General features: G+C 38.1%; 2 protein-coding genes across 4 annotated transcripts; both read right to left on the bottom strand.

Annotated features, from left to right (window-relative positions):
• Positions 1–3,481: 3,481 nt before the first annotated feature.
• On the bottom strand, positions 3,482–10,612 carry LOC121518314 (T-cell surface glycoprotein CD3 delta chain-like). 2 transcript variants are annotated; one of them, XM_041800561.1, is made up of 6 exons: positions 10,519–10,612; positions 10,186–10,268; positions 9,277–9,438; positions 8,905–9,048; positions 4,508–4,572; positions 3,482–4,411 (listed from the first exon to the last, which is right to left on the bottom strand). In XM_041800561.1, the coding sequence occupies exons 2-6, from the start codon at positions 10,238–10,240 to the stop codon at positions 4,352–4,354; spliced, it is 486 nt and encodes a 161-aa protein (XP_041656495.1). In that variant the 5' UTR covers positions 10,241–10,268; positions 10,519–10,612; the 3' UTR covers positions 3,482–4,351. The 2 variants fall into 2 exon arrangements, with proteins under 2 accessions (XP_041656495.1, XP_041656487.1); XM_041800553.1 differs by having other exon boundaries at positions 9,235–9,438.
• A 3,785-nt stretch (positions 10,613–14,397) lies between these two features.
• On the bottom strand, positions 14,398–24,884 carry LOC121525861 (transmembrane protein 25). 2 transcript variants are annotated; one of them, XM_041812046.1, is made up of 9 exons: positions 24,765–24,884; positions 23,600–23,718; positions 20,922–21,266; positions 20,543–20,833; positions 19,613–19,744; positions 19,494–19,527; positions 17,519–17,628; positions 14,851–14,937; positions 14,398–14,748 (listed from the first exon to the last, which is right to left on the bottom strand). In XM_041812046.1, the coding sequence occupies exons 2-9, from the start codon at positions 23,709–23,711 to the stop codon at positions 14,675–14,677; spliced, it is 1,185 nt and encodes a 394-aa protein (XP_041667980.1). In that variant the 5' UTR covers positions 23,712–23,718; positions 24,765–24,884; the 3' UTR covers positions 14,398–14,674. The 2 variants fall into 2 exon arrangements, with proteins under 2 accessions (XP_041667980.1, XP_041667989.1); XM_041812055.1 differs by having other exon boundaries at positions 24,757–24,809.
• Between the last annotated feature and the right edge of the window lie 331 nt (positions 24,885–25,215).

Here is a 25,215-nt window from a genome sequence, read left to right on the forward strand (position 1 = left end):
AAATATCTGTTATTATCACTCTCACATCAACAACAATTATCGTAATTAGCAGTTACATCAGTTCAGGGCTCTCCAAGGCTCAGCCACAGCACATACAGGCTCTTTAAGAGAGGAGACGATGATGCAATCATGCTTGATGGGGGTGAATAATTTTTTTCTGCTACCACTGGCTTCCTGGTTAAAGCTTTGTTGCAAAGTGTGTATCTAAAATCACATCTGTCAAATGTCCTCTCCTCTCGTGTCTCATCATGTGGAAGGAATCATTAACCATTAGGATGAAAGTGAAGCTGTGTGCACTAGAGAGTAGGACTTGGCCATGTTTGAGCTTTGATATCATCTGCCAGTATGCTTTGAGAATTTGAGACAAAGCAGAAAGTGGACCCAACTGATAATCTTTATTTAATATTCACTCAAGCCAGGAGGAGTTTTAAAACGACAATAAAACAGGGGGAAATAAAAACTGATACCTCTATGATCAGAAAAACACTAACATTTCCCAGAGTTAACTTACATGCTGGAAACTTGTCAGATGAGGTCATTAGCAGCAAAATAACCTTCGCGTTTTTCACAGGAACAAAGATATCACAATGAGCTATGACTGGTTTCATTAGAATATGTAAGCTACACCGGTACAGGAAAACATCAGCAAAGAAATGAGATGAACTGTTTTGTTCACAAGGGGAACCAAAAATTGCCCTAAGGTCCCTTATGGGAGCATTAAGTCTTTATGATTGCACAGGATGTAAAAATTGTGATACAGATTCTACATAGAAATACAGCATTTGTACACAGTCTTAATTCTGAGTATGGGAAATGCTCTGGTTTGGGTTTAGAACATTTGTATTCCAAACTGTACTGGCCAATCAAATCTCAGCAGGCTTTGATGTATGCAGGAGAAACAAAGCTCAACATTCTATCATCAGCAGAAATCTAATAATGACTTAAAGGGATATTTTTGTATTTTTTGAAGTTGGATTTTATGAGGTACTTGGTAATATTAGTGGTGTCAGCCTCCAGAGATTTCAGTGTGCATTACCCCTTTTAGAAGAATCGCTGGTTGTATCGGCAGGGAAGCTAGGCTATATAGTGCTACTGACAGGTGAAGTTACTCTGTATAATTTTGAGTTTAAGGTAATATGAAAGCTAGCTGCTAGTATAAATGTAAACTGTGAGCCAATGCTCACTGAGCCTCTGCTGTCAGGACAACACTTCTTCAAGATATTTTTTGTCGAGGATAGCTGCTCATAGACGCCTGCAGCCTGCATCACTCCCCATCATGAGTTCTCTGCCTTACTGAATGCTGATGTTTTACAGACCTTCTTCAACCTCTGAAGATAAATTAGAAAAAACTAAACCTCATCTATGGAGCTGAATGAAAATTGGTCATCCATATAAGTTTATGGCTGTTGCTTTATTCTTCTAATGGCTGATAGTTAGATAAGCTGTAGTCGGCACTATTTGTTTACCTAGTGAAAACATTGTGTCAGCTTTGGAAGAAGAAAACTGCGCTGAAATAACTGGTTTCAGATTTGTTTGTTATTTTTGTCTCTGGAGAAGCCTACTGACCCAAATCTGACTAAAAACAGATTATCTGAGGTGGAAGAGCAAGTAGCCGGTGGTCTAAGCTTGCATTGCATAATAGTACCAAACACAGAGGCTTCCAGGGTGAAAAATAAAACGCTTTTTGTTATAGCATACAACTGAGACAACATTGTTTTTTCAGACCGTTTACATAAAACTCACTCAATAACAAGGAGCAACTGTACCCGTCTGTAGTGCTGAATAGTAGGGCTGGAATTGATATCCCGAATTGATATCCTGATATACTTTTGCTATATCCCGATACGCAGTATATATCGCGATATTTTGAAATGGCCTCTCAGCAGCTGTATTTAATTCGGCCCCAGATGACACTAGTTTGGTCATTTAAATAGACTGTTCTATTAGATTTTTAATAAAATTGTTTGCAGAAAGTAAAAATCTATATAAAGTCAAATTTAGCAGTTTCATTTTGAAAAGCACTTCATTCAACCTTCTACTAATAAATCAAAAATACATAAATCATTAAATACTCTGTCTTTTACAGTGTATGGAAAGTCCTGAAATGTTCTCTATGTTACGTTTACTATTGCTGACTATAAAATGATTATTTTCCTCATTAAGGGTGAAGCAAACCTACACAGAACTCACCAATTATGCATGAAGTAAATGGCCAAAACCCTGCAGTCTAGTCCACCATTCAGGCTCACAGCTGTGATTATATTAGTCCATTATCTGTGCTGATGAACGCTGGAGCAGTTTCTGACAAGTTCATAACATGAGAGCATCTTTAGACCTTATTCAACAAACTCTCCTATGTGATCATGGTGGAAAAAGCTTGTCTGGAGGCAGGAAAATTTTAACTTCTTGTTGGCTGTGTTATGAACTGTAAAGCTGAGATAAGTCTCCGTAGTTGAGGAGAAGTGGATCACATTTTTCCGTTGCTGGGCCGTCTTCTGTCTAAAATGTATGACTCTGGTGGGGGGTTTTCAGCAAAATGCTTGTGCCCAGGCAAATCTCAAATTCTGGGTTAAGTGTCTTTTCACCAACACTGGGCTCATGTCTTTAGCGACGTGTTGTGTTACTGCCGCCGTTATCTCGGAGACATCTTGCAGCATATTTTAACGAATACCGCATGACCTCTTCCTTTTCAAAGTTGAACGACTGCTCAACGCTGCAGATCCAGCGCTGTTTCTTGCTGTCTCAAAAGTTAGCTAACTAGCCACACTGCTCTGTTTATCTTCCTCTTTCCTTGCTTCTTGCCGCTGATGCGCATGTGTAGAGGAGTTTTCTGGATAGGCGCAAGAGAGAGAGTGAGCTCTCTGCTACTAGAGATGCATTCAGGGACAATGGGAGAAGTGAAACTCCAGTGAGAAATGCACGCTGACAGCTCAAAACTTCAACATAATTTATATTCGGATATTCGCAATATAGTCATTTTATACATCCTGGGTGGCAAAAGCCGGGATACATTGAGTTTACTATATCTATATCTCCCAGCCCTACTGAATAGCATGCCTAATGGGCCAGCATTCACTAAAATCACTGGAGGCTATTGCCACTACCATGACCAAGTACCTTAAACAACCCAACTAACAACCCAACTTCAAAAACACAGAAATATCTCTTTAATACCAAAAGATTTCTGTGTGAAAGTGTAGCTATCCATTAAAGTAAATTAAAAAAAGCACTTATGCGGGAAATCTCTCTCATTACTCCCAGACCGTGTATCAAGATGGATGGGAAAAACAGCCACTTGAGTGAAGCCAAAACATTTAAAAGTGTTGCTGATGACTGGCTGCTGTATTGATAGTACCTGCCTACTCCACATTACCAGATGGGACATGGGCCAAACTATAATTACAAAGTGTACGTCAAATAAGTTTTGTCAAACCTGAATTTTCATAATAATCATTGTCTTGAAGATGCACAAAATGTCCTGATGTTCATTTTTATTAGTAGGTTTGTTTTGATTATTTGAAATGTTCAAAAGAAAACAGATTTAATGTCATGAACGACAGCTAAATAACGATCTTAACAGCTTTTTCAACAGAAATGGCAGAGAAGAGAAGGGACAGCAAGAGATAAAAACCTAATGAAAACTTACAATGCAGTTATAGAATCAAAGCTATGACTGTCTGCGTCCAGTATTTGCCCTACTGTCAACTGAAGTGACCTGAGAGATCTTTGACTTTTTATTGTTTAACAGGTGCTTTAATCAGCAGAAGGGGTGTCATGTCAGTCCTGCAGTTCCACAAGTCAGTTTCCTCCTGTGCTTTTATTAGCTTCAAAACCGGTGAGATATGTCACCACCAAAGTAACAGCTACCAACATGACAAGAAGAAAATTGTAATCTTTTATTGTGTATTATTGTATCATCATGAATTAAACATTAATATCTTTAGTAACTGTACATATGATATTGGAAAACAACAAAATACAAAAATATTGAGATGGATTCAGCTGTGGAGCACAGACCTTTGATATGATTTTATTTTGAAAATTTTAACATGTATGGTCTGCAAGAGGGGGCATCTGAGATCTGCAGTCTTTAGCCACACTGTCTTGAAAATATCATGTGGATTAAAAGGCGATCAAAAATATAAACAACAGAGGAACACAGTTTGAAAAAAAGGTCACTGGTTATAAACAGAAGGAAAATAAAAGAGGAGGACAGCCAAAGCAGGAAAATATAATATAATACAAAAGCAATTAAACATGAGCCGATTCAAAGTAAACAACAATGCTCTCTTCATGGTTTGTGGGGTGTATGTTTGAAGCAGGAGGGGCTTCACAGCAGACCACCAGCCATCTATCTTCTGTTAGTCAGCACGTCATACGTGTCTTTCTGACCACCTTTGGGTTTCAGAGGCTAAAAGGAGCAAAAGTAGAGTAAGTTAAGGAACATGGTATAATTCATTGTGAAATGTGATGATTAAATATGCAGAGCCCTCATGTTTCAGCTCACCTGGTAATGGTCATTAGAAGCTCTGCCTCTCTCTTCATTTGGGACGAGATGCTGTCTGTCAGAGCCTGAGGATACAGATAGTGATATTTATATCAAAACATCAGGAGGCATAGTTATTTTCATCAACAGAAAGTCTGATTTCATTAACTATTAACTACTAATACTAACTCAAGATTTAAAGGATGAATGCATATTTTTTTCTTGTCATGTATTGCTATCTTTTGATCATTTTAAAGAAAAAAAACAACGTTAAGGTAAAAAAAAAAAAAAGTTAAAGATGTGTTTGGTTTCCATAACATAAACATTAGTTAATGTGTTCCTGTGCAAAGCAGTCCTGCCATTTTCCAGCAGAAGCCCTGAAGTCATATTTGGATATCATTCCATGAATTCCAGGCTTCGTGACTTTCTTGTCATCTCCAGTTTTTGATTCTCATTCCACACTTCCACTAGATCTCTGCATTCTCCTGCCCATTCCTAAAGACTGATTTATGCCATGTTTTTGCCCACTGGATATTAATTTGACTTCTTTTAGAAACAGGACGTTTGTGGTAACTTTGCAAAGCAGATGGACTGGCCAGATTCCATGTCTGTCATCAGGCAGATCCATCTTGCAAAGCTCCAGTCAAAAACAATTGTTCCTGGTCTGAAAATAGATCATACCCATCAGAGACATTTGAGGAGAACAAGGCGGTGGCTACGGTTTAGTTTTTCTGAAAGCAAATTGCACTGACTGCCACCTGTGTAGCTCGGATGTAGCTATGATATAGTGGCACTTTAATCAGAACTGGATCACATTGCTTTTTTAAATAAAGAACAAAGAACAGCACTGATAGCTTTTCATGATGGAAAAGATGTTTTCACTCTTCTGGCTGGCCTTGGCATGAGTTTTATCCACCATCTCGCTCCACGATAGGCGAAGTGAGGGGTGGCTCACAAGGCTTTAGTCCTGAATGTTTTCTTGGAAGCCCTGAATCTTTTAGGTTTGTAAAAAGTATATTTTCTGATGAGTCTAATGATGGATAGTTGCAAAAAGAAATACAGTTGAAACCAGAAGTTTACATACACTATATAAAAAGGCACATACTTTTTTTTCTCACCATCTAACATTAAATCAGATTAAACTTTTCCTGCTTTTGGTCAATTAAGATTACCAAAATTATTTCTATTTGCTAAATGGCAGAATAAAGAGAGATTATTTTTTAGACAATTTTTTATTATTTTCTTGAGAGTCAGAAGTTTACATACACTAAGATTACTATGCCTTTAAACAATTTGGAAAAGCCCAGATGATGATGTCATGTCTTTGGAAGCCTCTGATAGGTTTATTGACAACATTTGAGTTAATTAGAGGCACACCTGTGGATGTATTTTAAGGCACACCTGAAACACACTGCTTCTTTGTGTAACATCATGGGAAAATCAAAAGAAATCAGCCAAGATATCAGGAAGAGAATTGTGGACTTGCACAAGTCTGGTTTCCAGATGCAATTTCCAGATGCCTGAAGGTGCCACGTTCATCTGTTCAAACAATTATACGCAAGTATAAACACCATGGGAATGTCCTGCCATCATACCGCTCAGGAAGGAGATGGGTTCTGTGTCCCAGAGATGAACGTGCTTTGGTCCGAAAAGTCCATTTCAACCCAAGAACAAAAGCAAAAGACCTTGTGAAGATGCTGGCTGAAGCTGGTAAGAGTGTGTCATTATCAACAGTCAAACGAGTCCTGTACCCACATGGGCTGAAAGGCCACTCTCCCAGGAAGAAGCCATTACTCCAAAAGAAACATAAAAAAGCCAGATTACAGTTTGCAAATGCACACAGGGACAAAGACCTTAATTTTTGGAGACACGTTCTGTGGTCTGACGAAACTAAAATTGAACTTTTTGGCCATAATGACCATCGTTACATTTGGAGAAAAAAGGGGGAAGCTTGCAAGCCTGAGAACACCATCCCAACTGTGAAACATGGGGGTGGCAGCATCATGTTGTGGGGTTGTTTTGCTGCAGGAGGGACTGGTGCACTTCACACAATAGATATCATCATGAGGAAAGAACATTATGTGGAAATACTGAAGCAACATCTCAAGACATCAGCCAGGAAGTTAAAGCTTGGGCACAAATGGGTTTTCCAAATGGACAATGACCCTAAGCATACTGCCAAACTGGTTACAAAGTGGCTTAAGGATAACAAAGTCAATGTTTTGGAGTGGCAATCACAAAGCCCTGATCTCAATCCCATTGAAAATTTATGGGCAGAGCTGAAAAGGCATGTGCAAGCAAGGCAGCCTACAAACTTGGCTCAGTTACACCAGTTCTGCCAGGAGGAATGGGCCAAAATTCCTGCAAACTATTGTGAGAAGCTTGTGGAAGCATATCCAAAAACGTTTGACCCAAGTCATACAGTTTAAAGGCAATGCTACCAAATACTAATGAAATGTATGTAAACTTCTGACTCTCAAGAAAATAATAATAAATTGTCTAAAAAATTATCTCTCTCATTATTCTGGCATTTAGCAAATAGAAATAATTTTGGTAATCCTAATTGACCAAAAACAGGAAAAGTTTAATCTGATTTAATGTTAGACGGTGAGAAAAAAAAAGTTTATGTGCCTTTTTATACAGTGTATGTAAACTTCTGGTTTCAACTGTAGATGATAAACAAACAAATGAACATAAAAATGAAAATCTCATTCTTGTAGCCAGATTGACCTGTTTCATAGCTCATAACAACTCAACATATACTGCAGAGTAAAGAGTACTTAACATTGCACTGAATTTAAACTTTTTTTCATTTACATAAATAAATCTATTTCTGGACACAACTTGCTTTGTATGTTCTTTTTAAGCGCCTAGTTTAAACTTTTACGGTTAATTCCTCTATACAATTTTAAAAATAAATATTTTTGCCCTTTTCAAGAGGCAGAGATGAAAATTACTGATCATCAGTGTGTTAGTTTTAAAAGCCTTAGGACACTTTGAGAACATTAACAAATTTAAAATGATGTTGGCTTTAAGGACCTTTTATTGGTGGAACTGTTATTTTTGCCCAAATATTGTGAAACTGTTGGCATTCTAAATCTGCATTTGTATCTAAAATTGCTTAACAACAGAGAATATAACTGCCTCATAAGCAATGTCTGGACAGCATGTCTCTGGATTTTCCTAAATTGTTCAAAGCCCTGAATATTTAACTCTCTAGGCTCTGCCCCTGAGCTCCACTATTCATAAACTATGGCAGGACCTGCCAGAGCTGAGCACACAGCCAAACCTGTGCATGAGTACTACCTCAGTTTGTCTTGTCAATCTGATTGGCCCATAATGTGTGACAGCAAAACATTCATTCAATCACCTTCTGACAATTTTTTAAAAAATCCTGCCCTTCTCAAATGCTTTACATGAAAGGTTTCCCAAGCTGCCTTTCCATTACAGTTTTTGCAAAATAAAAGCAATATTTCTTGGATTTTGACTAAGTACAATTGAGTTTTGGCCATGAACCTCACAATTCTTGCAAAATCTCATCTAACAAGACTCCGCTGCAAGGAAGCAGGACATTCAAAACCTGTTGCGTGTTAGTATGGTTATGATTACATCTACAGCGAATGCCTTGACAATTTTGAACAAAAGATGAAGGCAACAGATGATAGTTCAGAGGCAAAGTCCATATGTATAGCAAAAGCCCCATATAAGGGTATATGTATGATGCTAAGAAAAGTCTCGTCTCCTCACACACGTACCGCGCCATGTTGTCTCAGACTAAACTAGTCATGTCACACCGTACGTCAAAACCTTGGACGTGTAAATGCAGAAAAAATGTTTCCATTGCACTTTTGCGATATATTTTTATATCGAAATGTATGAAAAACCTCCTCACGAGAGCATAAAAACTTTCCAGTGATATTTGAGAGGTTCTTTGAAATTCAGGTGTTTCCATTACTAGTTTTTTATTGTGCTATTTAGATTTTGCACATTTCTAAGGGTAATGGAAATGCAGCTACTGATGAATGTGAAATTTATTCATGGATATATGAAGCAGTCTATCTGGTGTGTCAGGTCAGGTTTGTGGAACTTCAACTCACAACACTGCAATTGCTGAATATAGAAGTGTTCATTTTGAATATATACTGTTTTTGTAGGTTGTTAGCTTAATTTTCAGTTTGAATTAAATGCATTAATTTTTCAAACATAAATGTCCTCCCATGTTAAAAAAAAAAGCAATGGCTGATAATTATTCACAATTTAACAAAATAAAAACTGAGTTGTTTTGTCTTATTAAAGCTCGACTTCTGTGATTCCTTTTTATATTCTATAATAACTCTGCATGAATGACATGTTTGAAACAAGACTGTGATAAAGCTTTTGATCAGTTGATGGATTTATAGTTTTAAAGGTCGTTTTACTTTTCTTGTTAGAGGTGACTGGACCATTCCGAGACTGAGATGCGACGAGGTAGACAGCCACTCCCACCACGATCGTAGCCACGACGTTTCCGACAGCCATTCCTACTATTGCACCCGTATCGAGCTCTATGCAGTTGTCACAGGCTGGAAACACACAAAACACAAACACATTGGTGAGTATCAGACATTTAATCAAAGAATACTGTATATATAGTGCAGTATTAAGGTAATTAATACAAAAACAAAAGAGTACAATTCCCTCCACAAAACAGAAAACACAATAAATAAAATCTTTTGTAAGATTAAGGCATGTTTGGCTGCAGAACTTACTCCGAAATTTCACAAAGATCATTGATTTTTCGACTGACTCACTGACAGACACGCATGTGTACTCTCCTGTGTGATCGTCTCTGTATGACAATGTCAGGGACTCAGTGGGAGGGCCACCTTTTATGTCTTCTATTTTATTTCCTTTACCACAAGACAACCTTATGCCTCCTTGGGCAGGTTTCACCTCAGGGACTATTTCTGCTCCTGTGGACGAAAAAGTCAAATTTAAATTATAAATGCTGCAAACTTTTTCTATAGCCTTTTATATGAGCAAACATGATGTCACCTGTCTGAGCATTTAGCAAAAACATTGTTGAGGTCTATTTATCCTAAAGTGCAGTGCAGTTGTGATGAAAGCATTTTGTCAAGAATATAATCAGCATTTCTTACACCAGTTCTTTTGTTTTCTTGCACTGTTGTTTGCATATTGACCTATCTACCTGCAGATGTTTTTGATTTTGAGAATGTATTCAAGAATGGGACTGATTTCTGTTGCTCAAAAATGTTTCAATTTTCACAGCTATCCTAACTATTATTTTACATTTTGACACCTTAAGTCTTACAGGCAAGTGATACATCTATAAAACATCTTATCCACACATAAGGACAACATGCAACGAAAAACAAGTAAATAAAAAACAATCAATGTCATAAAGTGCCGTGTGAAGTTATGCATATTTAACAGGGATATTTTGTCAGGTGAGCAAACAATGGAGGTGTTTGTTATATTAGTTTTTTTCTTTACTATAGTCAAGATACTTTGCCTTTGTTATAAATTTTAGCACAGATTTTGCCATGTAGAAGAACTTTAATTTAATGAATCTGACATGAAATTCACCCCTACTAGAGCAATGACACTTTCAGTTTTTTCATTCAACGAAATGTGTACTAAGTTTACCCTTGTGTGGTTTTCAAGACATTCAAAACTTCAAAACTCTCAAATATACATACCTGCAAGAGTCCAAAGCAGAAGCAAACAGGCTGGAATAACTATCTGACTCTTCATCGTGTGTTTATGTCTTAGAGATCAGCGACTAAAAGAGGAAGATATTTCAAATCATTGTGAGAGAAAGCGAGCTATCGACAGAAACCAGGAAGGACGCCATGTTCTGCTCTCTGTCAACCATTTTATACAAGTCACTTCAGCAGCAAACTCATGATGAATTCAAGGTTTTGATCTTTGCAGACATAAATTGAGTCTCCATGGAGTAAAAGCACAACAAATCATGAAATCAATTCAAAGTAGAAGGAGATTTAAACATCGAAGCTTGATAAATAACTGACCTTGGAGCTGTAAAGAGCTGCCGTGTTCCTGGAGTCAAAACTTGAAGCCTTCGCCTTGTGTAGAACTTTGTCTGCAGGTGTGTGCTTGTGTGTGTGTATGTGTGTCTGTGTGTGTTAGTGTGAAGGAAGTTCATGTGATTGGTGTATTTTCCGTCCCAGCAGGCTTTGTTTTTATTTTTTATGTGTGGGAGGCTTTGTGTTTCTGTAACTTCCAGCAAATGACTCCATGTGATGGAATGCCTGGACTTGATTTACATATTAATGTTAATGTTGTGTTGCTTTAATGGTTTGACAGTTAGTATAAGCCCTATGAGTAGGTTTGAGCGGGTTATGAAAGACTCAAACTCATGGTGATGCCTCTATATGTCCTACAAAAGCAAGAAAAAACATCAACAACAAGGCTGACTTTCCTTAATGTAAATGTGAATGTCTGCAGCAGTGGAGGTGTCAACCTGGGTGATCACCAGCAAGAAGCCCTTTATTGTAGTTTTGTGAGGGAGACTTGGTATGGTAAATAAACTTTTTAATTCATTGCTTTGCATCAGCATTTGTGTAAAAAGCCACCTGACTATCTGGATTTGTTTTCTATGTCTGATTTTTAAAAAAAAATGTCAGTATCTGTTTGCACACTAAGTGTTCAGTTGACTCAGATTGTGTTAAAAGTCTTCCAGCCGCTTTGTTTGACTTATAAACCTATAGCAGCTGCATAATAATATATAAAGTTTTAACAGCCATAGGATGAAATACGTTTATACCTCTTCCTACTTTTTTCACTCAGGTATTCTGAGATGAGTTCTGAGAGATCAGAAAAATAAAGATATTGTTCAAACAATCAATCAATCAAGTTTTAATATTCAAGGAATAACATTGAGTAACATTTAATGAGACATTTTTTACATGGGTTTTCAGAGTTTTGTAAGTCTGTGAGGGCCGGGACCCTTTTTTTGGTGCATGATGTGTTAAAATAATAATAAATGAATAAAGGGCACAATGACAAGAGATTAAAACTCGTATGAGCCCTGCTGCAGCAATGGAAAAGGAAGTGCATTATTTGACATTTATACACAGTACAGTGTAGAACTTTCAGGCAAGTTCGGATCAAAAATGGAGCACTGGATGTCCCTGCATCACCAAGTGTATGGGAAAATAATCTGTTGAAAAAATAACAAAGTCCACACCTTCAGGGTGGCATACAGGGTGGATGTGATAAGTAAGAATGGCCCAGGGCAGTGATTCACAACTGGGTCTTTGGCACACCTGGGGGTGGTGTTCCTGTCTGCTCTGATGTTGTCAAAATTACATGTGCATACATAAAAATTATGTTTAAAAACACAATGTACAACAGCCCAAAAAGATTTTTAAAAAAATAAAAATAAAGAGTTAATTTTTTTATCCCAAAAATTATAATTTTTTAAGCAAAAAACTGATATTATAAAGGTGTATATTTTTTTTTTAAATCAATTTTTAGCATCTTAAATTTACAAGAAAGTAAAGTCAAAAACTGACAAGAAACTAAACTGAAAATGTTGGTTGGATTTTCAAATTTTTGAATTTATAAACTCAAAATAAAAAGTTTTTGCTCAAGTACACTTATGATTTAACACTGAAAATTTTCAAAATTTTCTCCTAAATTTACTTTCTAAACCTAAGAATTTAAGTTTTTTCTTGAAAATCAGCAGATCTTCTTTATTTACTTTTTCTAGGCTGGCCCTGATACAGCGTTATTATAATGGATAGTTTACACATTGACCTTATGCAAGAGCAAGTGTATGGAGGCATATTATGTTGGGATGTTCTCAAAGAAAATAATTAACCTATTAAAGCCTGAAAACACAAATTATAGCCAGAAAGTTCCCATTTTCTGGAAGTGAAATGTTTATTTCACTTTCTACTAAAATAAAAAAAATCCAAATTTCTATAAAATTTAACATGTTTTTTTTTTCTTTTTTCTTTTTTCTTTTTTTTTTTGTATCTCATTTGATACATTAGGTGTTTTGGTAACTGATAATCGACTTGAGGGCATTTATATCATTTATCAGATTGTATTCAGAATTATTTTTTGGTAATTTATCGATCCTATTGATGAGATAGAAATATCACAAAGTATATGATACAACAGGCTTTAAGGGGTTAAAACTGACATTATTTTTTCCAAGTGGGTCCTACAAGGGCTTGGCTTTTCTTCGATATCAACAATGGGGGTCAAAGAAAAAAAAATTTGGGAACCACTGGCCTAGGGTACCGTCTGGGCAAGCAGTATGGGCACCAAGATCACCGGGTTTGAAAAGGCCTGAACTAAAGAGATGATGTTGAACTAGACCTTGGTTGCCGAGCGACAGACATGTGTCAAGCTTGACTTTGATCTCCCCCCTCTCTCCAGCACCAGGTAATGGCACATAAGGCCAACTATCCTTAGCACCCTATATGCCTTAAACGTATACACATGACTCTATATGAAATTATGTTTTACTAAACAAAGCAGACCTTTACAAGCAAGCATCTGAAAAAGTTAAATGATGCAATGCAATGAAATGCATTGAAATATATGTTAAACAAGCCACAGGGTTCAAATATGATCCACCTCTTCATCATTGCATCATTGCTTCATGCATACCTAGATTCTTTGCAAAAAAAAAAAAAAAAAAGAACATATTTGTATTTTTATGATGGATTTTTTTTTTTTTCAAATTGTCCAATTTCTTTTAATGTGCCACTTTCACCAGTGGATTGAAAATGTTATGTAATATTGAGAAGAATAGCTGCCCAGCATCACCCTTATTCCCTTGTAGGATTTTCATGTTTGTCTAAGCTAACTTTCCAAAAGCCATAAACAGAAATCTGTAAAGGAAAATCTGCTGTGAGTCACGTCTGTGTATTAGCTAAAATAATTGCAACTTGTTGAGCAGCTGCTAAAGGAAACCTAGAGCATGTCTTTCAATAAACAGACGTGACACAATGGTGTGTGTTCAAATCTCGGAGAAAACACAACACTTGTGTCTTTTAATGAAAGTTCTCATTTATGCCGTCATCATTTAGCCACATAACTAAACTGTGCAGGCCGATAGACAGCAAAGAGCCAGCAGATCACCAGGGCTGCCAAATAGGAACTGTCCTTTGTCCAGTTATTCCCACTATTAATATTTCAACTCCCTGTGCGCTGCAAATGTTTATCCTGCTGTCTGACAAATTAGATTCCCTGTTCTGCACAGACGACACAGAAGAGAGAGAAAGCAAAGAGATGCTCCCACAACACAACTCTGCTTCCTGTTTGAGAGAAAGCCACAACAACCCGTGACCTAGAGCTTAACACCTGGCACACATGCACCCACACACATAGAAGTTGTATTATTTGTCTTTTGCACCTGCTGTTGTGTAAAGAAAGCAGATTATTAAATACCTTCTTTAGTGATGTAACAATACTGTTAACACATTAGATACACTCATAATGACTCATAAAATCTCACCACCCTTATGAATACAGAAAAGCCCTCACATCCCTCCTGTTACCAGACTGATAAAACACCCTGGAGCTCCCCCTGGTGAGTGCAAACAAAACTACAGCAAGTCCTGCAGCTACTTCATACAACTTTAATATTATCTTTATTAGACATCCTCTTTTATACACATATACATATGCATACAAATATACAGTACATGACATGTTACATGTTCATATACAATATCTATAATCATATACCATCTTTTTGGATATAACTGGTCAAACTGTTAGATCTCACATACAGTACATTATCTTGCACATCCTGGTGTAAGCATAGAACATTTAATGCATTCCAGTAATGCAACAAGGAGGAGGATATGATGAGCATGTGGTTACAGGAGGAAATCATGAGAAAAGATCAAGAATATTAATGTTTTTATGTAAGGTTCACACTTATTAAGAGGATTATTAAGATGACACATAAGCAGTGTATAACACTTGGCATAGAAAAGACAAAACATCGTTGTTATTTTGATTTGTGGATACATTAATGTTCCAGGATGAGCTTGTCTGAGACAGATGTTTAGATGATTCCTTATTGTCCTGATGACTAATGACTGGTTGAATGACTGACTGGCAGTAGTTCTGGGTTCCCTCTTGGACAGCAGCACTGTTGTAAGTATTTTGCATGCATGTACAGTATAACTTTAAGGTCAGTCAGAGCCAGATCTCCTCACTGCTTGTGCTGTTCACCTTGTAGATGTAGCCCACCATCGGATATCTAGCAAAACCTGCAAATCAGGGGGGAAACCATTCAGCCAAAATGCAACACTTACACTGAATGTGAAGTACAAATGAAAAATTGAGGCCGTATCAGAGTGGATATCCCTGACCTCTAGCGGCGTAGGCTAAAGACAGATCTTCCTCCTCCTCTTCCTCTTTCTTCTCTCCCACACTGTTTTGCTGGGCGGCCTCTCGGGCTTTAAAAAAAAGTGATACAAAAAGGATGGAGGACACGACAAAATGCAAAAGAGATACTGTGAATTTAAAGGGATAGTTTTGTTCTTATCTTGTAATACTGACATCTAGATGAGATAAATGCCAACCTTATGTCTCTGATCTTGGCATGAAGATAGGGCTAAGAGATGAACTAGCTTGGACGAGCTTTAAGCTCTTAAAACCTGGAAATCAGCATGAACACTTTACTGCAAGCCTGCATTTACCATCTCAAAAATATGATATTAATCAATCAATGCATTTTAACAAACCTCAAACCTCTTCCTAAAATATTCAGAGAATCTGGAGAAATCACTTAAAGTAAGGGGCAAGGCCAAAAAACATTGGTGCAAATCCCCTGCTGAGGGCTTCAGGGATTTTGCTTTTCCACCAGGCAACCTGTTTGTCTAGATCTGATGACACAGCATTTTAAGTCAATGATGTTAATTTGCTGCGTTTCAGTAATCATTATTCTGTTCTGCCAGAAGAAGAAGCACTGTTTGGTTTCTACTTGAAAGTTTCTCCCCCCACTTCTATTGGTAATCTGGCAGGTATTTCAAAGTGTGATGCAGTGGTTGCCACTTAAACACATCTGTGAGGCGTCCCCAGATGATGTTACATCATCGCTGTGTGCTTGGAGGCGGGCGGGCAGACTTTGGTCCTGCTCTAGCCCAGGACCATTCTGGGCATGGCTCAGTGTAGTCTGGTGCAGTTAAGCTGCTGCAAAAGTAAAGCAACATGGCTTGGTTTGGATCGTTGCAGCCAGAAGTCATAGTGGAAATGCCCATCATTGAGTGCCTGTGACCTTTGATCCCCGAGGTGCCACTGTAGCAAAAACTGGCATCATTCTTTCTTTCTTTTTTTTTAAGATTTATTTTTGGGCTTTTAGTGCCTCTAATGGTAGAGGAGGACAGTGCATAGAATTGGAAACGAGGGCGAGAGAGAGACATGCAGGAAAGGGACTAAGGTTGGACTCAAAACCCTGGCCGCCCACGCACCCTGGGTGTACCTCAAACCACTAGACCATCTGCCCCCCCAAAAAATTGGCATAATTTGTTGACAAACATTAAAATGTGGGTACGGGAACACATCAGAAAACCACAGCAAGTTCACTGTATTTCACTATATCTACAAAATTAAGTTCAGACTCTATCATGCAAAACCAAAGTCACCTATCAACAACATCCAAGAGTGCTGCCAACTTCTCAGGGCCTGAGCACATCTGGGATGGGCTTACATAAAGTGGAAAAGTCTACTGTGGTTATTTCAGCAAGACAATGCCAGGTCATAACCTTGCAAAGCAGATGGATTCCCCATTTCCGTGTTTCTCACTGGTGAATCCATCTTGCAAAGCTCCCGTCTGAACCATTTGGGCCTGGTTAGAAAGTGACACGGCCAATCAGTGACGAGGGCCAGTACTTTCGCGTACAGCGGAGTGGTGACGTAAGCAAGCGGCAACAAGAGGCCCGGTGCAATTATGGCGGAAGAGATTAGCGTGGATGCTGCTTAAGCACCAGTTTTATCAGAACTTGATGACATTTTTTCATTAAAGGAAGAACAAAGAACAGCAGTGAGTTGTTTTCTCTTCAAAGACAACAAAAGTCATTTACTGACATGTCTATAGTCACTATGGTTCGCGTTATTCCTCGGTAGCTGCGCACGCGCACCTCGGTCATGGCTTCATCTTATATTTTGTTGCTCTGACTGGCCCGTAAAGATGTGACAGACAGAACGTTCATCCAATCACACAGCTAGTTTTTTTCGACGCCCCTGCCCTTTCCCAAAAGCTTAGTATTGAAGGTTTTCCAGATGGATGTGTGAAACAAACCCATCTGGGGTGTCAGGTTATCCAAGTCACATTCTGCACCAGTTACGACACTATGGCTTCAATATAAAAGAGTGAAACTACTAGACTGGCCTGCATGCAGTCCATTGCTGTTTCCCATTGAAAATATATGGTGCATTATAAGGCACAAAATAAAACAACTGAAAAACCTGCACTGTTGCGCAACTTCAGATGTGCATCAGGCAAAAATGGAAAAGAATTCCACTTTGAATACTACAACAATTAGTCTCTTAAGTCAGCAAATGCTGACGAAGTATTGTTAGAAGAAAGCCGATGTAATGCTGTGTTAAAGATGCCCTTGTCCCAACTTTCTGGGGAAATGTTGCAGGCATCACATTCAGGATGTGCACATATAAAACTTTTTCAGTTTGAACATAAAATATCTTGTCTCTGTGCTGTAATCAACTGAAAAAAGGATTTGCAAATCACCGTATTTTTTGTATTCATATTTTATACAGTGTACCAAATTTTTTGAGTGTAGTTTGTATTTGTTTAGCACCAATCATGATCTTTGGTTTAACTGAGGATTTTACACAAAAATTTTGAGTGCTTCGCTCAGGTAAAGACAAAAAATCTTTGTACTCAATTTTATGCTAAGAAAACAACTTTGAAGTCTACTGTTTGTGTTTAATTGTCTTCTCATCTGAGGCTCATCATTTACATATACTCCTGGCATTATAAAAACTAACAAAACATTCTTTTTGTTTTTAAATGCTTACCTTTTCTCAAGGTGCTGAGGTCATTGAGCTGCATGTTTGAAGGCAGAGACATGTTCTCTCTGGGGATGTTGGTCTTCTCTGTTTTTTCCACCTTCAGAATGGCAGAGTCACTGTGCAGGGAGAAGGAGGAGAGGTATCAAACCTGGATCAGAGCAGTTATTGGCCTGCAGGATGGACATAAAGTATTTATAAGAGGACAAATATGCTTCCATCAGTGTTTTACTCCTAACTGACTCATGATGCTGAGATGGAAATTATTAGATAAGACCTCAGACAAATGTGTTAGTGTTGTGTCAATGAAAGGAAGATAGTCTTTACCCGACATGCAAGCTTTAACCCTAAAATGATTATTTTCAAAAGTAGAGAAGTGATCATTCCTAACATATGACAGCTGGATGAGTTGACCTGTAATATATAAACTAAATGCATTCATCTTGTCAACATGTAAGCCTCTGAATAACAGTCTGATTATAGTTTACAACTTACATGAATCTAATGTTTAATCCCTATGGTTCAAAGTAACCACTTTAAAGAGGAGCTAATCATACTGTGGACATTTTTGTCTTCCTTTATGTAGATAAAGGTTAAAATGAGACAGGCAGTGGGCAGCTAGCTTAGCTCAGATCAAAGACTGGAATTAGGGGTTACAGCCTGTCTGTAGAAGGAAACCAAAGAGCAAAAAAAATCTATTAACAAAAACCATGAAGGCTAGTTAGCACTAGTAAGACAGTTCACAACAATATTTTACACTCCCCTGATTTAGATTACATCTCTGTGATAGCTATAACCAAGCAAAACAACAGCAGTTACACAACTAAACTAATTTGAATATAGGGTTCAGTATGAACCTTGTGCCATAACCTAAGACATAACTTTAGCATAGCTGGTGCAACAGGTCACTGGTGGTTGAATTTAGCAGGTATTACATTGGGTATAAACGTATTTCTGTGTTTATACCTGTATGTAACGGTTATTCTATGCTATACAATGCTACGCTACACTGCACTAAAGGTAAAGTAATTCCAGAAGGGCTTACTGGCTACTGTGTAGCAGTACATAACTGATATGAAAGTTTTATTTATGGTCTTTTTCATCATCAGAAAGAAAATGTTTTTTCCTCGGAAGTCAGCCTCTAAGGACAGTTCATTAGAAGTTGTCTAAACATATTCCATATATATCTTTTATTCTGTTTCATAGTTACATATTATGATCAAAATGTGTTTTATTTTTTTCAAGTCAAAAACTATCTCAATTCAAACCAAACACAGGGATGGAGCTTGAGCTACCATAAAATATCAACAAAACTGTGTTTATATCTCCTGGATGCTGAATGTACTGTATTTCCAGCAGTGTCATTTTAACTCTATTTAAAATTATGCCTGTGCCCAATATACAGTGCTTAACAAATTTATTTGACCACCTGTCATATTTGTCTCAAAGACCATCCAGCATCATGAAGTGCTTTAATGCGGACTCTTTCATTTTCAGTGAGCGCTCCATGTTTTACCATTTTGAACAGGAATGAGGAATTTCAAACTGAGTTCACCCAAATTTGAGCCGGCTCACTGGGCTTCTCTAAGAAGTCAGAAATTAATCAAGCATAACATTCAACCACTAAAACTAGTTTTTCTGTTAAGGAATGCAAGTAAATAACTATAATTTGACGTATTAATCTAGAAATTTTAATGTGCTTTACTATTTTTTCGTTTTTTTTTTTTTTTTTGTAAATCAGTAAATTTGAAAATCCATGGACAACAATAATAATTATATTTTAGCATTAAAATATCATTTGGATTAAAGAGCTTCTACATATTGGTGTATTAATCATTGCAGAAACATAAAAAATGATTCTGGTAATTACCAATGCTGTTAATTTAGGGCAGCTGTGGCATAAACCTTATTTTGGTTAGGGTTAGGATGGTCTAATAAATTTGTTAAGCACTATATGTATAAAAAAGCTGGAATCTATATTTACCTTTTCTTGGTCATTAGAATTTCCACTGGCTCATCTGTAACATAATGCAGTAAGATGTATTAAACTTCAATAAAGTGTTGTGTACTACAGTAAATGTTCCAGTCACACTGCAGTCTCACCAATGGACTTGCTCTTGTTTTTTTGCATGAGGCAGAGAACGATCAGACTGAGGATGAGGAGGGCCATGAAGGCCATGGCTCCCCCAGTCACAATTCCCAGCATGGGCACCTCAACTCGAGACTGTAGAAACTCTGGGGAGAGAAGGAGGCAGAGTGTTAAGGGAAGTTAAGTTATGAATAGGACTGTGTTTAAAATAATTCACTACGTCAAAATCACTATGTAGGAAATTGAATATACAGGTGCATCTCAAAAAATTAGAAAATCATCAAAATTTATTTATTTTAGCAATTCAATTCAAAAAGTAAAACTCATATCAAATAGATTCATTACACACAGACTGATATATTTCAAGTGTTTATTTCTTTTAAACATGATTATTATGGCTTACAGCCAAGGAAAAGCCAAAATTCAGTATCTCTGAAAATTGATGAATCTGATTGGGAGATGCTGTGGTATGACCTCAAACTGGGCATTCATGCTGGAAAACCCTTGCTGAATTGGAACAATTCTGCAAAAAAGAGTGGGCCAAAATTCCTCCACAGTGAGGTGAGACACTCATCACCAGTTATCAAGAATTTTTCGTTGAAGTATTGCCAACGAGAGTGGCTCAACCTTTCAGTAGATGGGGGGGGCAACAACTTTTTCCCATAGGCCCAGGTGGGTTTGGGTGACACTTTCCCTTAATAACTGAAATCCTAATTCAAAAACTACATTTTGTATTTATTTGGGTTATCTTTGTCCAATATAAAAATGACTTTGATGATCTGAAACATGTAAGTATGACAAATATGCAAAATTAGAAGAAATCAGGTAGGGGGCAATTACTTTTTCAAAGCACTTTACACAGTAAACAACTGAGGAAGATTTCAGGTACATGCTGTGCTTAACTTTTCTCTATATGAATGAAAGCAGTTTTTACAGTCACTGACCTGCCAGTGTGAGGTTGCTTTGCACAGTTCCCACGCTGTTGGTGGCATTCAGTGAGATATTTCCTGATAGACTACTGAGCATGACCCTTAGAGAGTGATTGGTCATCCAGGGGTATCTTTGTGTGTCTAAGACAAGGAAGTCTGAGGTGTTAGCTACCAGCTGTCCATACTGGTCCACAAAAGTGATGGTGGCAGGCGGATTGGAGCGTACCAAGGCAAAAAGGACTAAGGATAGGCCAGGGTCTGAGGTTTCACTGTAGTGGGCGTTCACCCTGAGGATCTCTGGCTGAACTAGAAAGAGGAGAGGAAACAATAAGTACTAGTTTTTGTAGTAGTGGAAGAAGTCTTTTTTCCTGAATGAGTTCACACTGAGACTCACACTGGACATTGAGTGTGACTGTGGCATTGTAGCTCTCTCCAGTCCTGGGGTTTGATGCCACACACACCAACTCCCTGTCCCACTTCCTGGCCCGCAGAGAGAAGGTACTGTTGTGAGTGGTCCCTGGTCTTATGACATCAGAATCTTCCTTTGGTGTCATCACCAGGCGCCCACGGTTGGGTGAAGGCGCTCTCTGCTGCTGTCCGTTCAGGTACCAGGTCAGAAGAGGAGGGGCACGGGGATCCCAGCCATCTGACTGGCAGTTGAACCGGTGTGTCATGTTTTCCTTCAGGGTTAGAGCTGCCTGGTGCCGTCCGTCAATCGTGGGGGCGGGCTCAATAGCACCTGACAATACAAGATTGGTGTTGCTGTAAAAGAGTGTGGGCAGAATCTACTGACACATTTTTAACTATCCTTGCTTTAGCATTATACAGTGCTATTCATGACTCTATATATTAAAATTGGAGTTACCAGTTATATTATTATTTATTTATCATTATTAGGCTACTTTTTGCCTTAATAGGGAAATGAAACAAAAGGCTACTACTTTATTATGTCTGTGAAATGAAAGAAAATTAAAGCTAAAGCCAGAGGCTATTGTACTATCTAAGCAGGATAGGACTTTCTGCCTAGCTTAGCCCAGAGGCTAAAACAGGGGTTAGCTAACATGCTAGGCACTGATTAACTACTTGTGTATTATGTTACAAGTAGTTTATTATTAGTCAAATAATTAGTAAAATAATTAGTAATTAAGTAGTAAATAGTAAAACTGTAGTTACAACTACAGTTTTGTAGACTGAATAAGATAACACCCTTCCAACTTGTTACACCATTTCCTTCTTGAAACATCTTGCTCATAGTTCACTTTTAGTATGGCTGCAGTAAAGTAGCTATGTGGTGATGATGTGTGAGTTTAACCGTAGGTAGTAGACTTAAACAAAGCCATGAGCCATTCTAATCTTTGCCCTAAGCGAAGCTAAGCTAACTTTCCCTTAAATACATTGGTATTTTTTGTCACTGTAAAGACACCAACTTCTTTAGAAGTATATCAAATATAGATCTTTCTACGTGGTAAAAGTCACTTTCATTTTTAAGTATGATTCCACAACAGATAATATTCAGCTTTTAATTTTCAAAAAAAAAAAAAAAAACTTGAACTAAACTTTTTAAAACTACCTCCCTACATAAGAATGTTTTATAAAGATTTATTAAGACCAAGTTTGCTTTGATAACATAAAGGCAATGTTGATGAATATTAATGGTAGAATATGCAACATTTCAGACATTAGCCTATTTAGCAGATAATGGCTAAAAAGTGTGGAGTCCAACTCCCCCTGGCTTAATTTTTTTCCAGTTTTGTGTTTTTTATAATCATTATTATTTTTGTATAAATCCCTCCCTAAACTGGACACACCAGATAGTCTCATATCCATTGCATGCATATAATTCATAGTCATAAGGGAAACCTCCAATACCAAGTGTTTGGAAAGGGCAGGACTTTTCAGAAAAAAAATTCTCAAAAGGTGGTTGGACAAACCTCCTGTCTGTAGCATTCAGTACAACTAAACCCAACTAAGAAAAGTGAAAACATCTTTTAAGCCATGGAAAGGTTTGAGTGCTATTTCTTTTTTTTTTCATTATTAAAGAAATATGGTCCATTTCTAAAAGATCTGCTGCTATATGACAGCTACATCCAACACTACATTGGTGACAGCCATCGCTATCACTTTCCAGTACAACTAAACCACTCGTTCCCCTCGAACGACACTGATTGGTCCAGTCTGATCTCAGATCTGGCACAATCATTTCAGATTGGGGGATTCATGATGGATCTGCCTGATGACAGACAAGAAATCTGACCAACTCTATGCTTTTTAAGGTTACCTCTCCCTGACCAATTGTTGGCTCTGTCATGGCCTGTTGGAAAAGAGATGGCAATGGTAGCAAACAAGAGCCTGAATTCTGACAGCAGGGATGGTAAAGGAAGGGTGGGTCAAGTTTAGACAGCGTGTAAAGAGGGATAGGTTAGATAGATCCCTTACTTCTTCTCTTCCACCAATGATTTCTGGATTTGCAGCATTCCTTTTATGAAGTTGCTTCTGAGTTAGCGTGTTCTATTAACTTTTAGTCATTTATATTTTTGCAGCCTGTTTGAGGGTATGCAGCTGTTTTTGCTTTTGCAGCATGTCTATTCCATTTGCAGTGCATTTCTATCATTGCATTTGTCTTGCACATTTGCTCATGCTTTTTAATTTGCAGCACTTCTGAATATGCTTAATGTGTTAATCTGAATGTAAACTGTTTTGGCTGCTGTCAATTGTTTGCCCTTGTGGGACACCATACCTGCCTACTCAGAGACACTGTATGTAGAGGTACAATGGTGGAAATGTGTTGCAAGATGGAAAAAAAATTTGAAGCAACAGATACTAGAGATTAATAAAATACTTTGCTTGGTCTAAAATGAAGATAAATAGAACCAATTAGAGGCAAATAAAGTTTTGGTCTACATATCTGCATTAGGATTAGTCTTATAAAGGGAGGGACAATGGTGACTGGTACTGAAGAGCAAAATCTACAGAACACTTGTGACTATTACTGACCTTGGAATACACAGTGCAGGGAGTACGATTATTAGGAAATCTTTATAATAAAATAGGTAAAGTTGCTTTTTGTCTTACCTGTCCAGGATAAGGCCAGTGTGTGGAGGAACACTACAGCAGAGCCCGCTACCCATCTTCTCAGACACCTGCGCTCCATGTTGGCCCACAGGAGCACCAAACATGCACACATCTACCTGCTGGGAAGAAACAATGTGAATATGTTAGCAGAAATCTCAATACAATACAATACAATACAATACAATACAATAACTTTATTTATCCCTGCAGGGAAAGTCAATTGTCTGGAGTCTCTCTCATCTGTTTACGGTAGAATTATAAAGTCTAATTGCTGATGGAATGAAAGATTTTCTAAATCTTTCTGTCCTGCAGTGCAGGGATAGGAGCCGTCCACCACCGTTGTTTCTTTGGTTATTTAGGGAGATAAGAAGTTGAAGATCCATGTTTCTCAGAATGGCCTCCACCTTCTTCATTGTGCGTCTCTCCACCTCATCCTCCGATGAGTTCAGCTTGATTCTGACCACAGAGCCAGCTTTTTTCACCAGTACAAGGACAGATATCTCAAAATGAAAGCAAATAAATCCAAAACTATCTCTTTATTCCATCTTTGACAGGTAAGGTGGTGGTTGTATTCTTCCTTAAAACAGAGATATCATTGGCTGGGATTTAAAAATGATGGCGCTTCAGATATGAAGCTTGAAATACAATGCATCAAGGACCTAGAAAGCAATACTTTTTAGATGTGCCTCTTACTTTCCAATGATTGACTGCCTGTCTGCCTTTGATTTGCACATTTATTCCATCGCTACATCTCTAAACACTCACAGGCTTGCTTGCATTGATGCTGTTTGTGCACAGGCACACAGAGTAAGTGCAGAGAATGAGTAATGTCTCCTGCTTCCTTTGCTATTTGGGTCACGTGACATGTGTGAGAACCTCAGAAAGCAGGAACTGTGCCATCAAGGAAACACTCGTAATCCTACACAATTGGAGCAACTAAGAAAATTCCTTTATATGCACACTTGATACAGGGTGCTTCAGCTCTTCACCCTTTTGGTTTAGGGTGCTTGGATTGCACTGACATGCAGATAAATGTGATGATGAGGCACATAAGGGCTAAACATTACACTGTAGGTCTATGAATAGGCTGCATGCAGACAGTTCAATGCAGATGTGTGCACTTAAATACAGAAAGAAAAGCCCTGTACGACACATACAGTATTACCTCAGCCCTTTCTGCAGACGCTGTTGTGATTCAGCCTGCTGGAGCTCCATGGCTGCAGAGGAGGAGAGGAGGGAGAGCGAAGGATGGTGATAACAGCGGAGAGATGAGAGGCAGCCCTCCCTGACTCAGTTGCTTTCCCATCTGCGTACACTCATACAATTACACACACATACACACACACACACACACACACACACAGAGGGCTCTGTTCAGGGTACAGCAGCTCCAGTAACAGCATTCACTAGCTGGCCGGGCTGGGTGACGCAGGCAGTCACGCTGCTGCCACTCCAGAGAGGAGAGAGTGGGAAGGAAGGGAGGAAGGAGATGAGGGAGGAAGAGAGAAGAGGAGCAGGATGGTGAGGAGAAAAAGAGAGGAGAAAATAAAGGCAGGGAGGAAAGGAAAGGAACTGAGTATGCAGAAAGAGAGGAAGATGGGAAAGCCGTGGGCACA

The sequence above is a fragment of the Cheilinus undulatus genome, linkage group 2, assembly GCF_018320785.1.
Source record: "Cheilinus undulatus linkage group 2, ASM1832078v1, whole genome shotgun sequence".
Classification (NCBI taxonomy): Eukaryota; Metazoa; Chordata; class Actinopteri; order Labriformes; family Labridae; genus Cheilinus; species Cheilinus undulatus.

Bases quoted from the DNA above. Each gene is read 5' to 3' on its own strand.
- LOC121525861 (XM_041812046.1), bottom strand. From the start codon at position 23,711: ATGTGTGCATGTTTGGTGCTCCTGTGGGCCAACATGGAGCGCAGGTGT. The intron at 20,834-20,921 runs GTGAGTCTCAGT...TCCTCTTTCTAG, and splicing joins AGTCACACTCAATGTCCAGT to TTCAGCCAGAGATCCTCAGG. The intron at 14,749-14,850 runs GTCAGGGATATC...CCTGATTTGCAG, and splicing joins TTTAGCCTACGCCGCTAGAG to GTTTTGCTAGATATCCGATG.
- LOC121518314 (XM_041800553.1), bottom strand. From the start codon at position 10,240: ATGAAGAGTCAGATAGTTATTCCAGCCTGTTTGCTTCTGCTTTGGACT. The intron at 9,439-10,185 runs GTATGTATATTT...TTTCGTCCACAG, and splicing joins TCTGCTTTGGACTCTTGCAG to GAGCAGAAATAGTCCCTGAG. The intron at 9,049-9,234 runs GTAAGTTCTGCA...GTGTGTTTCCAG, and splicing joins GATCTTTGTGAAATTTCGGA to CCTGTGACAACTGCATAGAG.